This window comes from Strix aluco, chromosome 4 (genome assembly GCF_031877795.1).
Source record: "Strix aluco isolate bStrAlu1 chromosome 4, bStrAlu1.hap1, whole genome shotgun sequence".
NCBI classification, from domain to species: domain Eukaryota; kingdom Metazoa; phylum Chordata; class Aves; order Strigiformes; family Strigidae; genus Strix; species Strix aluco.
Window position 1 is genome coordinate 84,762,996 of NC_133934.1, and position 14,112 is coordinate 84,777,107.

The following is a 14,112-nucleotide window of genomic DNA, read 5'->3' on the forward strand; positions in this document are numbered from 1 at the left end:
GATTTTGATACTGATAAGTAGGTACCTCTCCCATTCATAATTATTCCTAATGCCAACAGTATAGAAGAAATTAGACTGGAGACCAGACAGCTCAAGCCAGCATAGTCCTAGAGAACAGCCAGCACAAGTGTTCTGAAATTTGATTTCAGACCCACGCAGGTGGCAAGCCGAAGCTATTCTATAGCACATGTCTAGGAATCCATTCTGTTCACAAACAATTTAAACATTTTGGGATAAAAACTCTCATAACATGAGAGTAATAAACGTAATATTTGTTTAAAAGTGAAACTAAGACAGTTTCTGCATGTAACATACAGGAAGAAGGAAACTTTAACTGAAATACAAAACAGAAAATTAAGGTCTATAGGTTCCTATTCTGATTTTACAATAGATTTCCTGTATAATGTTAGTAAATAATACTTTTCCCCTTTGGACTCTGGTTTCCCTACATATAAATTAAGTATGAAGTTTGATAAAAGATTTCAGCAGTTCCTCAAGTCTTGGGAATTCCACACAGTCATAAACACACATTATCTGTATGTTTTAGTATTTTTAAAACCCAAGTATTTTAGTTATAATTGGTTGAATACGGAAATTATCTTAACTGTGAATAACACTATTCAAGTTAATTTCAGAGCAATGATGTATGCTCTGAAGAACCTAACACTGTAACTTTATTATCAAAGATACTGTGGCAAGCTGAGTGGGCTCAAAAGAAGCTGGCTAACTAGGTTAGTGTGTTAGACATAAGAATTTCCTCTAAATCCAAACTCTAACTTTCCCACTCACTCCACAGGTAAGCTTAAAAACTGTGCAAGGCCTGTTTCTAAATGTAAATATGATGACTGTGACGGAGCTATTGAGGGCTCTGGATGTGGTTTGTCTTTATGCAGAAGTCTGTGGGAGTCACAGCACTGTTTCTGTAACCTCCTGCTGTTAGTGAATAGCAAGTACCACATCTAATAATATGTCGTCTTCCTCTCTGTGTCAGGGAATCACAACATGGCATTTAAGGCCAAGCAGAGAGTTTAATGCTGTTACACATCAGAGGAGAAAGGGTATTGCATTCCTACCACTTTCCATTTTTGTTATAGTCTTTGTCCATTAAAATGAGACATAATAGTTTTACTGCCCCCATACAGCCTGCAAAAGACCATGAACTTTTAATAGACTTATAAAAAGGGACCGTAACTGTGTCACTACTCTACGTTTTAACTGGACAGGGCTATTTTATCTGTTCCCCTCACATTCATAATGCTGTAAATCGGGGCAGATGTAGAGGGTCGCTACCTCCAGGTTAAACTTTGACACCAAATTCTCTGCTTACTTCCAGAACTGTCTTCAGTGCTCTTCGTGGTCTACTCCAGCACACACTGACACATTGTGATATTGCAACAGCTCACATCAAAATTCCTGTCACATTAAATGCTTTTAGTTACCTGTCCTCTTAGGCCTCTGAACCAAATGAATACCGTACAACAGATGCCTAGCTGCTTTTGATAAAGCCATGTACTGGGGAGAAGGAGTAACCTAACTAGACAGTAAGTTAACTAAATTCCCCCCAATGCTATACTGATTGAAAACACCATCTTGTTTAATACCTCCATATCTAATTTCTGTGTTACCCCTACTGTACAGGGTTATTGATAGTGGATGGAATCCTGCCTCATGTTACACACTATGGGAGAAGGACTCAAAAAAACCCCAACATTCCACTACCAAACTTCTAGTCACATGATGAAATATCTCACCCTATGGAAAAGTGCTTATCAAGAGCTACAAAAGAGAGAGTGCAGTGAACGTGGGCAGATGCAACACAGTGCAGGTTTCTAAGTCCCAGCAGGGTAATCAGGAAAAATAGTGGGAAGTTAAGCACAATGCAAGTGACCAAAAGCATCTCCATCACTTACTTTCCTATTGTTCTCTTGTCAGGTTCCCTGGCCTGCACATTTGCAGGACAATCTGTGGAAAAGCAGGGCTGCTTCACAAAGCCTTATCATGCTGCAAATCCTAAAGGAGAATTCATTAAGATGCCAGCTGGTCCTCTGCAAACTTTCCCTAAGGAAGTGGCAGAATATTTGTCTTTGCTAGTCCATCCTCTCTCACACTCCTCCCTCCACTCCAGCCTTGCCTGCCCACTCTGCAGTCAATAGCTAAGGCTCCTATTGTACCTGCTGGCACCTAGCCCATGAAATAGATGCAAATTCCTGAAGCTGTGAGCTAGTGGGGTGAAGTGCTCATCTAGGAAGAGACAAGGCAAAACAAAAACTGTGGTTAGTACCTGTTGTCTGTGCTATAAAAAGACAGAATGTAAAATCTGGCTTATGGTTTTTCTTCTCCCTTTGCCAGGGATCAACAGAGCTATTACTTGAAATCTAATAGATAGGTTCATCCCCAAATACAATGTACTCCCTTGCATAAAGGAAGAGGGGAAAGATGAAGAACACTGCAGTACCTAGTAAGTTCTGTAAAGTGCTCCTGATCTTTCTGCCTGACAGAGGAGTTCTGATCTGCCTGTTCATCACACCCAGAGCGATGTAATTCAGCTTGGGTCAGAATCCAGACAACAGAGAATTGAAGTGATGAGCTTTTATTGAGTCAAAGACGACCAGGGTTTTCTTAAATTTCTGTCTCTAAAGCTTTGTTCTCAAACAGGAAAAAACAATTTACACAACTTGGATGAGACCAGCTGAGAAGCCAGACTCTCTAAATGCAATTGTAACAAAATTAATTCACAGACTCCAAAACAGTATGTTTGTAAAATGCAGATGCAAGCAATTGCAAACTGCTAAGGCTCATGATTACCTCAAGGAAAATCTACAAAAAGAGGTTGAAAGAAAAGGACCAAACCTGATGCTGACTAACTGTGGCATTTCTAGCATAATACAAAACACAAATGCCTACCTAAAACCTGTTTTAATGAAAGATCATCTTGGGGTAAAGATACCAGGGGACAAATGCTTCAAAAATGGCCAGCATAGTAAAAATAGCACTTCTGATTTTCAATGTGAAATAAGCAAAGAGAATAGAAAATAGGAGTAAAACTGAATACTCGGAGAGTTCAAATGGAAAATCCATAAACTGGTTTATCAGCTAACTGAAGCAGCAAAGCGTTAGAATAGCCCGGTCTCCTGATAATCAAAATATGAGACAATACCTTTAAGAGACAGAGAAGAGTTGAACAAATGTTGCAAAGGACATGAGTTTGAGTAAGAATGGCTACTGTGCTCCACACCGACTCAATCTCTTTCCATTGCTTTACTATTCTGTAAGTTTGCAAGACTGTCATGAAAAGGGAAAATATCACCACTTCTTCCTTGGGTTGGAAATATTCCAGACAGGGAACACAAATAATTTAATGCAACGTATTACACACTGAGAACAGAAACTTTATAGTAATAGACTCACCTTAGGCTGATATACATTTGTGTAAACCTTTTGTCAGCCTATTCCAATCATGAACACAGAACCTAAATCTGCACATGAATAATCATAAGGAAAAATGGGGCTAAATGGTTTGAAAAAACTATTTAGACTGTAGTCTTTCATTTGCTTTTGTCCTTCATTTATAAAAGCTGGCTCCCAAACACAGCTAAGATAGGTAGGCACAAAAAGTTGAGACCACACTGGGACAAACTCTTAACTGCATTCAGTGAAACGGTTAATGATCAGTACATATTTCTCTACCTTTCCCCTGAGGCATTTTTATAAGCTTCACAAACTACAGCATAGTTTGTGAACAAAAAGGACCTAGACTAGAGGTGTGAGAATTTAAACACACCACACTGTGCTCTGATCTAGAATCATCTTCTGGTTTACATCAAGAAACAGTTTCAGCTGCAGAACTGAGATGCAGTGGCAGATGTAAATTCCGTTTCCACATTCCAAAATTCTAGATAGATAGGCTAGATCCAGATATCCATTAGAAAAGTCACTGATGAAATGTGCTAGTGCAGTTGTTTCATAGCACACATTAATAAAATAGCTTGCCAAGACAGGGAAAGATTACTTGTTCCATTCAAGTTGGAATGGGAAACTTAAAATGTACACAACCTGGAAGAATCAGACTGCAATCTGTTCTTCGTACTGATGTCCCTGAGGTTTGGTTGGTTGTTTGTTTTTTAAAAGTAACATTAATGAGCCAGAAACCATTTTTAGGTTTTTACATGTCATTCAAATACTATTTCTCCATGCAGCTGTAACCTATTATAACTTCTGTGGTTTAGTTCAGTATAGACCAATTCACAGAGTGGGATTATTAAATAAATCAGCAAAAGTACCTACTCTCAAAGAGCTCATTTGTTGGACGTTTTAAGATGAGTACCAACTCCCACCCCTGCTACAAAGTTGGCAAGATCTAACAAAAATACATGAGACAACAGTCATTTCCCCATTGCCCACAACATGCTTAACATGTGGCATTAGGAAATGTTTACTGAATTTGTTCCTAACTGTTCTGCAACTGTAACAAGGCAGATGAAGTATTTATTTGAGAGAGATGCAAAGACTCTTGTGATAGTAATTCTTTATCCAATACAGAATCACAGAATACCCTTAATAATACAAAATTGCAACAAGGAAGACAGAAGTAGGACAAGGGAATTGGCATGATTCAGAGCCCGGGGCTTACAGCATAATGTAAACTACTGCACAAAACTGTAATCATTTAAGATATCGGATGTCAGCACAATGTTACAAGATACTCCAAAAGGTATTCTGGATGTTACACTAGATTCCCCTGGTCTGAGGTCACACACAGATGGACACAGCCAAGAGGAAACAAGTTACTTCGTGCTTGAAGCACTAAATCACTCATGTTACCAACAAACAAGTTTATCACATACAGGTACCTTGGTGTCTTGTAAAGAACTAACAGCCAATTAGACATCAAACATTAAACCAGATGTAGCAAGTTATAACATGGATGCACAAGTAAAACTTTCTCTCCAGTGAAGCAGCAACTAATCCTGGTAGAGGCACTGCCAGTGAGTAGCAGTCCCAGAACCTCAGGACACTCTTCTGAGAAAGAACAGAAAGTCACCAATCTCCCACAAATCTGTTTGAGAAACTTACTCAATCATCAGGATGCTGATGAAAAACACGGACTGAGTGCACTTCAACAGCTGAATCAAGAGGCAGAGAAAATCCAGCTGAATTAAGTTTGCTTCAGAAAATAATTAGTAAATGATTCACAGCTAGCCACTGAAGGTGTGTCAGCATGAACAGATGGAAATTTAGAATTTAATAAACTGTTAATCGTGGAAAGAAAGTCCTCGAGTTTAACTTTCTCTCTGAAAATGAGATTGGAAAAATAATGAGTGTTAAGTGAAGCCAGGCTCTTTCTAGAATTCCTAGCAGTCTGACAAAATACAGTGAATATTTATTAATCCCATGTTCTTCTATTTAGGTGACACTGCACACAACCTGAATCTTCCTGGTTTTTAACCTGCTGTGATCCCAAGAGAAGAAGGATCTCTGTACCATAGAGTGATTGGTGTCAAAGCAATTCAATAACACTTCACTGTCAAAGTACTCCTGACAAAAATATTAGTATGATTCTATAGTATATTACTGACAAGATATAGCATGTTTTGGAAGAGAACTTTGAAGCTAAGAGAGACCTGAAAAGCAGCGGGGGACTCTGACGTTCAGCTCATGTTAACTATGCAGTAACTGTGCAAAGAACCAGGTGGGTGAAGAGCACAGAGGGTTATCTAAAAAGATGCAATTCGAACAAAGATGCCAACTACAAATAACTGGGACAACACTGAGCATTTGAAGATGAACATTTAAAGGCGCTGTTCCTTCCTCACAGGACGTCCTCTGTTCTTTGAGGTGCTATGGGAGCAACAACAGTTTGGTTTTCCACTGCTTTACACCTTCTGTAGTCATTCACTGAGCAATGAAATGCAGCCAGTACTGAAAATGCAAGGAATGTGATTTGGTAGCGTGTGGCACCACATTTGTACAGGTATCTATGGTGATAGGAGGTGCATGTGAGAGACGAATGCCTCAGTGAACTAGAATGTAATTACTGCAGGCTTTTGAGAGCTACTGGGCTCATTAGATTTCAGCCAATTCACCTGGCAGGCAAAATGAATAATTATTACTCCTGTTTTACAGTCATGATCCAGAGAAAGGATGTGGTTTGTTCTAGATCATGTGAGGACTCTATAGTACAATCAGAAATTAAACCATTGTCTCGTCAGCCATAGTTGTACCCCTGATCTCTGTCTGCATAAGAGGACAGTAATATGAGGTTCAATATCAGGTGTAATTCTAGATGTGTGTGGCAAGTTTTTCCTTCTAAAACGGCAACCTCATTATGACAAAAATTCAACCTCTGCTTCCATCTGAAATAAAACTAAGAGCATACATTTGGAAATTGGTCAAATCATTACATCGAAATATTCACTGTACCAAATTCCCTTCCTGTTCTGCATCAGAAGTGGCTCTCCACGGTTAAATTCACAGGCAAAGCACATCTAAAGAGAGACCCCGATCTAAGTTCTGACATCAGAGTAGTTCCATAAAACCGAGTTAAGAAATGCATGGGAATGCAACAAAGGTATCTAACAATGGAATGAGATCTTCAAGAGTGATGTGAAACATGCCAGGGGGTGAAATATTGCAGGGTATCAAATGTTTACACTTCAGACTGATAATCTTCTTTCTTGAAGAAAACTAAACAGGACACAGAAACTAAAGGCTCTCTAAGTAGCAGAACCATTCCCTATAAAGTACTCCTAAGTAACATACTCTGCAAAAATCCTGTGCACTTGAAATTTGATGGGGTTTTGTGCATTATGTCTACTTTTGAAATTTACTGCACTTTCAAGAACACACACTGAATTGGAGCATACGGCTAAACAGCAGGGATTTACTTTTGCAAGGTTCAGGGTCTTAATTTTCTCTTGTGGTTAAGTAAGATTTCTAAACCTGTTGAAATATTGAGCTCTGTTTTCATACATTTCATACATAATACTACAGAGAACATCTGAATTTATACCTATACCTATTATACCATGTCAGTGGAGGAATAATTTATGTCCTGCTAAGATTTTTCTGAATCCCGACTTCAGGTTTTTGTATTGTTTTGTTTAATTCTCCTCCTTTCCACATAGATCCTTCAACACAAACATAGGAAGTGATGATTGCTGTTTTTCACAAGGAAAGGTTTAGAGGGAAAGATAGTATCTTTTGCCAGACTGATTTATATAGGTAGAAAAAACAGGTGAGCTACTGGATTAAAAATCTTTTCTTCATGGTGTCTAGAAGAAAGCAGCAAATGGCTTCATATGCTTGAGGTGTTTTTGCTTCTCCCATCTTTTGTCAGTTAATCTAACAGAGAGAGATATCCTGTCCCTACAGATCTCATTTCACGTAAATCCAAAAACCACCACAGCCACAACATTGTTTCTTTATAGCATGCTCGTTATCAAGCTGCTGTAAAGCAACAGGAATCTATGAATCATATCTGCATTTAGCAGTCTGAAGTAAGTAGTCACACCTCACTTACCGCCTCCACTTCTGCTGGGTCATACCAGACATTAATGTATGGATGCTGTAAGGCTTCATCTACTGATATTCGCTTGGCCGGATCGATGACTAGCATCTTTGATAAAAGGTCCCTGGCTTGGCTGGCTAGAACAATGAAATCAGATAAACATAGTATTAGTACAAAACAATCACTGCCTCCAGAGGAGGGTTAATTGGGTTAGGAAAGTAACAGTAACACAACCCTTTTAGAGATTGTTTGTATGTACTTCTGCCCCTTGTAGAGGAACAGTTCAGGAATCGTTTTAGGTCAGAAGGTGCCAACGTGAGGGCTGCATTACCATAAGTCCTCTAACAAGCTTTGATGAGATTTTACATGTTGTATACAGATTCCACATGGAGCCCTGAATAATATACCCAAGAAAAATGTGCTTGAGGTATCTGTATTATTGCCAGGATCAGAAAACAAAAGCTTGCATAATGAAGTCTAAAATCATGGCATTACTAAATCAAAGCCTGAAACTTACCAGTACTCTTAAGGTGGCTCAGAAAACCATCCAAACTTTTCTGCATGTTTTAAAGTTTTTCACCTAGCCTGCTGGGAGGCATTAACTATTTTAGTGAGGCATGGGTACCAGTCAATAATATCAAATCTGTAGCCTGGGGTCAACACATAACAGTATGGAAGTGCCTTGGAACTGCTTAAGTCTTGTTTCTCCCGCATAATAAATTTTAAATCAGTGGTACACATCATCCTGCATTACAAAAATGCACAGCCTTATATATACACTGAGTTTTATGTTGCAACACTAATTTATTTTACCTGATAATATAGCCCATTGTGCCTATCAGGCCACAAGCTCATTCTTCTGTTACCCAAATTGTTTCTAGTTTAGAGTTTGTAACAAATATAATACCATTTAAACCCATGTAAAAGAATTATAATAACATATATTTCTAGTATTACTATCAATGTAGTGTTCTAAGCTCTTTCATGCTCAAAATTATTCCCTGTGTAAGTGAAAAAGAAAATGAAAGGAAAAAGAATGTCAAGAGATGTAATAGCAAAAATATTATTAGGTATCTCATCAGACATGGGTGAGTAAAAGTAATATCAAATTAAATCATTAACATTATGTTATGGTGAAATGTCTAGGCAGGGCATGGGATGATACAGTGATGCACAAGCAGAATTTTTTTAATGCACTGTTTCTTGTTCTGTGACTTTATCTTAAAAACTGGCATTCAGTATGCTCAAATTCATGTGCTTCCTGTACCCAAGAGATAACACCACTGTTTGACAGTCATTTCTATTCATTAACTCCAAACCCAAGAAAATACCATTATTCAGGTTTATTGTAGTAGGAGTATAGAATTCCACATATCCAAAAGCATCTGCTCAGACTTTTCACTTTGCTTCCAGAGCTGAGACAGCAACCTTGCTATGAAACAGTTGTTAATTGGAAAAGCAATCTGGGTAACGTAATGACATGCAAATTGCAAGCAATTGAAAACCATTACATGGCACTGTAGTAAGCAGCCCCAGTACTCAGATGGTACAGAACTGATACAGAGCACAAGTTCGCAGGGGTTCCAGAGCTGTGATGAGAAATTCTTTCTATACTAAACACACATTAATCACTCACTCCAATTAAAAGTCAATGCCCTGTTCAAGCAAAACAAGACTTCAATATATGATTAAAATCACTGCAACTTATATTTTACAGCACTGTAATTAAGTTAGTGTTCTACTTCACATATCCAAACTGACCCACAGCATTTTCAAAAGAAGAAATTCACCCATATCAGATATTAAACCTCACATCAAGACCATTTTGACTGATGTTGCTAGTATCTTTCTATTGTCTAGTAAAGGTAGACCTATGAGGCAGGCATCTGGTTGAACAGATATTTTCCACCTAAAACAAAACAGTGCGAGTGCTGAGATCTTCCAGTGAAAGTACTACTGTTCTGTTGTGTTGCAAGTTTAAGAATGAGAGCAAAGAAACACCTCAGTTCTCATGATACAGAAACATCACACAGAACACCATGGGGATATGTTCAACACATCAGGGATAATGTATGTTCCCTTAGCTGCCCAAGCACCAGGGTCTCCAAAAATCATTTCCAAAGTCTGCCTCTCAGCTGAAGAAAACTCATGCACTCATTCATCTCTGCAACTAACTGCATTAAAAGGAAGATAACTAGAGAATAAAAATTGAAAAAAACCCTCACTGCATTGCAGCTGTGGACATGTGAACCATGTCCCTTTGTCAGACATACCTTTGAGTTTGTTGTGTTCCGAGTCAGCTGGGAAGAGAGAGTCTGGAAAAAGTTTGGGGAACGTGAGGCCAGCATACTTGGGTCTGTTCTCAACGTAGTTCCGTACTGTCGGCTGCAGCTTCTTCATGAATTCTGGACAGGGTGTTCCCAGCTGCTCAATAACTTTATTCCACTGATCAATATCTGAATGTCAGTAGTTAAGGAAAACAAAATGCAACCCCCAGTGTAGTGTCCTGACATTTCTGTTTGAGTATTCTGTGGGAATCCTCAGAGGTGTTTACCTCCCTCCATAACATCTTTACAGTCACTGTCTTGTTCATCATTATGCCTCCAGGACCTACAGCCTGTAAAGGGCAAAACTCTCTCTCACAACTATACATACTTGAGGGCATTGTGCAATCCTAAAACCACCACCACCATGAGAAAATACACAGCTTCCTCTCTTCGAATCAACACTTGTTACCGTTTTTATTTTTAACTTGCAATCCAGTGACTTGCACTCCCTTTTTTTACATGCCTCTATGTCACCTTGGCTACACAGGCACAGCAGGGAAGAATGTGTTCACCTGCCCTGTCTGTTCGGTTTGTGGAGAGTGAGACCCAGATGGCTCCAAGGAGTTCTGCACGGGACAGAAGTCACCTTCAACTCATCTGCTTCGTGCTTGTACTCTCTCCAGTAACTTCACGGGTGCTAATTTTGCTAAAACCACCCAACTAGGAACTCCTCAAAAGCAATTTGTTTGATTTTATAAGAATGCACTGGGACTCATTTTCTATAGACAAATGATGCCTCGGGTATCGGTAGACAGATGTTTCTCTTTAACTGCAAATGTGACAGCTACATTGCTAAACTGTTATTGACTAATAAGAAACAGACTCTTATGCTTGAAATTGTATTACAGGAAATTTGTACTGAGCTTTTTTTTTTTGTTTTGGCGTTGATTTTTTTTAGTTTTCTTGAGATAACAGTTAGGCTTCTGATAGATGTTATGTAGCTCTTCCAGCCATGTTCACAAGCCTTACTGTGCCAAAAAAAAGAAAAATTATTAAGCAAATGTCTATAACATCAGTACAATCTCTACATCACACTGTCTAATCCACAGTGGTAAGAATCTGATGACAACATAAAAAAAAAGGAAGAGTACATACAGCCATGGGTACACTGATGCTAAGAAATGTGATGAAGAGAGTTGTGTCAAAAACATACTGGAACTAAAAAGCTTTTAAAAGATAAACATTCAAAGCATGTCAGCACACTGATTATTTTTTAAAAATTATTATTCTAAGACACTATTGTCATGAGTGTCATAAGTGTGGAGGAGTTTCCCAAATACTAAAGACAGTTCTTCACAATCTAGGAAAGAAATCAGGACAATGGAATGAAGATAAAAAGAAAAAAAAGAAAAAAAGTCAGGCAAAAACATCTCTTTGGTGCAGCAGCAATTTCAGATTTTCAAAAAAGTATTTTAGTTTAGAGAAATGGAAATTTAGTATTTTTACATACCTTGAAAATTCAAGACAGGTTTAATTTGGGTTCACCTGAACTGTCTTATTTGAACAAAAATCAAATAAATTAAAAATTGCAGCTTTACTAATCAAAAGTGTTTAAAGAAATTAAAACAATTTAAGCATATGCTTTAAGAATGCTGAAACAGTGTTTTGAATGGTTTTAATTTCAACTGGAAAAGGTTGCTAGAAATAGCAGTGGTTTGTGAAGATTTTTCTTTTATTTTTTAAACTAAATCAAAGATTTATGTAGAATAACTCCTCCACACACACACTCCATAGGTTGTATGTATCTTGTGTTGTTCATGAAAAATATCTTCTTCTCAACAGAAAACTAAAGAATTGCAACAACAATCCAAGACTATAGTTGCTCAAAGCATAGCCTGAACATTTCATTAAACATTTGATTAGAAAATAACATGTTTTGACATTTTAAACTTGTATTTAAGTTAACACACCTCATTGTTTTCTGGCTGGGCTATGTCAGAAGCAGGTCTTTCTGAGGAAAATAGAGTGTGTAAATGCTTTGCAGAGAAGAACAGAATAGAGAAATGAAGGTGCTGTTAGTTGTGCCAAGAGAAGCTAAATGGGTGAGAAAGCCAAGCTCTATAAGCACCACAGGAAGCATTACCTGTGCAGATCGAGTGATGGCCATTTGATAAACAGGGAGGGCTAACACAGGACTTGCTTCAAAGCACATGTCAGAGGCTTGTACAGAGCAGGTTAATCATCTCAGGCATTTAATGAAGGCCAAAAAGACAGAGATCTTTGGGATTACAAAATGTTGTGGAACTTGGACACGTTGAGAGGGAAAATGTGTTAAGACGCTGTAGATATGTGTGATAAGGGAAAAAGTTAAAAAAAAAAAGATCCCAGAATTGGACCTGCATGGTGGGCCTACAAGGACAATCCTCAGACAACAGGCCAGTTCCCGCTGCATACATTTATTTTAAGCTGACGGAAAGGCTCTCACTAAGAGACAACAGACAAGCAGCCTCCACCCACAACTGGAAGATTTTAAGAGATGGAAGAAGCTTCATGAGTCATCGGTGCAAAGATGACAGCCAAAGCCAAGGAAGCTGGCAGAGCCACCGTGTTCCACTTCTTGACTAGCCTTGATCTGCAGGACAGCACTGGAGCTTTTGCAGCCCTGGCTTGCACCAAGGGCCAAAAATATCAGGCTTTATGTCACAGCAACTTCAGGGACTGGTTTTGAGTAACTGAATGATCTGAATGGATAATCATGCTTCTTTATTATTTCTGACTTATGTTGTTCAAAATCTGCCAAAACCATTAAATAAAATATATTAATTTGCTCTTTATGTCTATACACACACACACGCAAACTGACATGATGGAGCACTCAGGACCTGTTTTTGTCCTAATAATAGCAGTAGTAAAACCATGCCCAGCAGGTGGAGACAGACCATTTTTCAGTCAAATAGACACTCATTTTCACTCTAGTATTTTTTCTCCACTGACCTAGGCCTTACTAGCGCTGGATACCAGCAAATGGAGGTCCAATACATGAAAACATACAAGAATGTAGTAATGTTCTTGCTGAATACTGGTCTGGCTCCATTTCATTGTTATGTTTTATACAGTTACCAGTTGTAATGCATTTGTGCTGCACCTGACAATGAGAGGTTGTACCCGTCACAGTACAAGATTAAAAAATACAAGTTTTGAAAAAAGTCTGAAGTCTACTTATTGAAGCAAAGAGAGGAAGCTTTCTCTAGCTGGCAGTCAGGATTAACTTCAGCAATTCTGCAGAAAACAAATGTTACTATTGAACAGTCCTAATGTGAATCAAAACCTACTGTAGTTTACACTAACCAATGAGTGATTGTGACTATAGATATTATTTGCACACCAACTGAAAAAATGGTGCTACGAGTTAATGATCATGTAACTCTGACAGAAATTTCCCAGGCCAAAAATTATTAATCTGTATTTGAGTGAAAAAAAAAAAAGAAAAAAAAAAAAAAAAGAAAAACTTCTGCTAACAGAAGACCCTTGAAATTAAGCAAAATGCCGGACAGACTGGAAGTTTAAAAGAACTACAACCCAAAACTCTGGAAAATGATGAAATGTCTGCTTTAAAGCTATTTGAATCACCTCAACTGTCCCTTGCCCCAAACAGGATCAAGGAAAATGTGTCAACTAGACACAATAGCATTTGTATGACTTAAGACAGAAGAAGAGATCTAACCTGGATTTTTGGTTTGTCCCTGGCACTAATATTGTGGCATTTTTACTAACATTAAGACAGCCATACAGTGTTACAGAAAAGAAGCTTATTTAAGAAAATAGTTCTAAAATGCATATCTTTTGAATGAAGATTTATCACTGAGTGAGGCCTCAGGTTACCTCAAGCTTCCCAACCACCTTTTTTCTTTTCACTCTAAGACTGTCTTAAAGATTGTTCTCCTTTGCTTTCTAAATACTTGGTTATTTACTTGGAAAATAACCAGAATCTGAACTGCAGATTAAGAGATGTGTTCTTCTAAAGCAAATGCACAAAATGGGAAAATAATATTTTGAATGCACAATAAAGTATTTCTATTGGAAAAACAAGATTTCACAGTGAAGTCATCTATTAGAGGTACAGGCTGAAAGGTTATTGTTACTTTTATTTCTGTTCCCATTGATGCAATGTGATGCAATATTTCAGAAGTGTGAATTAAGGACCACCTTTTTGTTCCTTCAGTTGGCCTGCGACTTCACTTAAATTACATTTCTGTAAATACTCAAACAGCCAAGGAAATGGAGCTTGGCTATAAGGGAAAACTTAACAAGCTATAAGGGAAAACTTACAATACTTCT

The 14,112-nt window shown here is 38.1% G+C and overlaps 1 protein-coding gene across 11 annotated transcripts in view; it reads right to left on the bottom strand.

The window, feature by feature from the left end:
* Positions 1-14,112, bottom strand: part of MAPK10 (mitogen-activated protein kinase 10) — a 194,297-nt gene that overhangs the window by 20,888 nt on the left and 159,297 nt on the right. For all 11 annotated transcript variants that reach the window (XM_074823883.1, XM_074823881.1, XM_074823876.1 and 8 more), the window contains 2 exons: positions 9,781-9,963; positions 7,520-7,644 (listed from right to left, as the gene is read on the bottom strand). In XM_074823883.1, the coding sequence (XP_074679984.1) occupies positions 7,520-7,644; positions 9,781-9,963 (308 nt within the window). The remainder of the gene's footprint in view (positions 1-7,519; positions 7,645-9,780; positions 9,964-14,112) is intronic.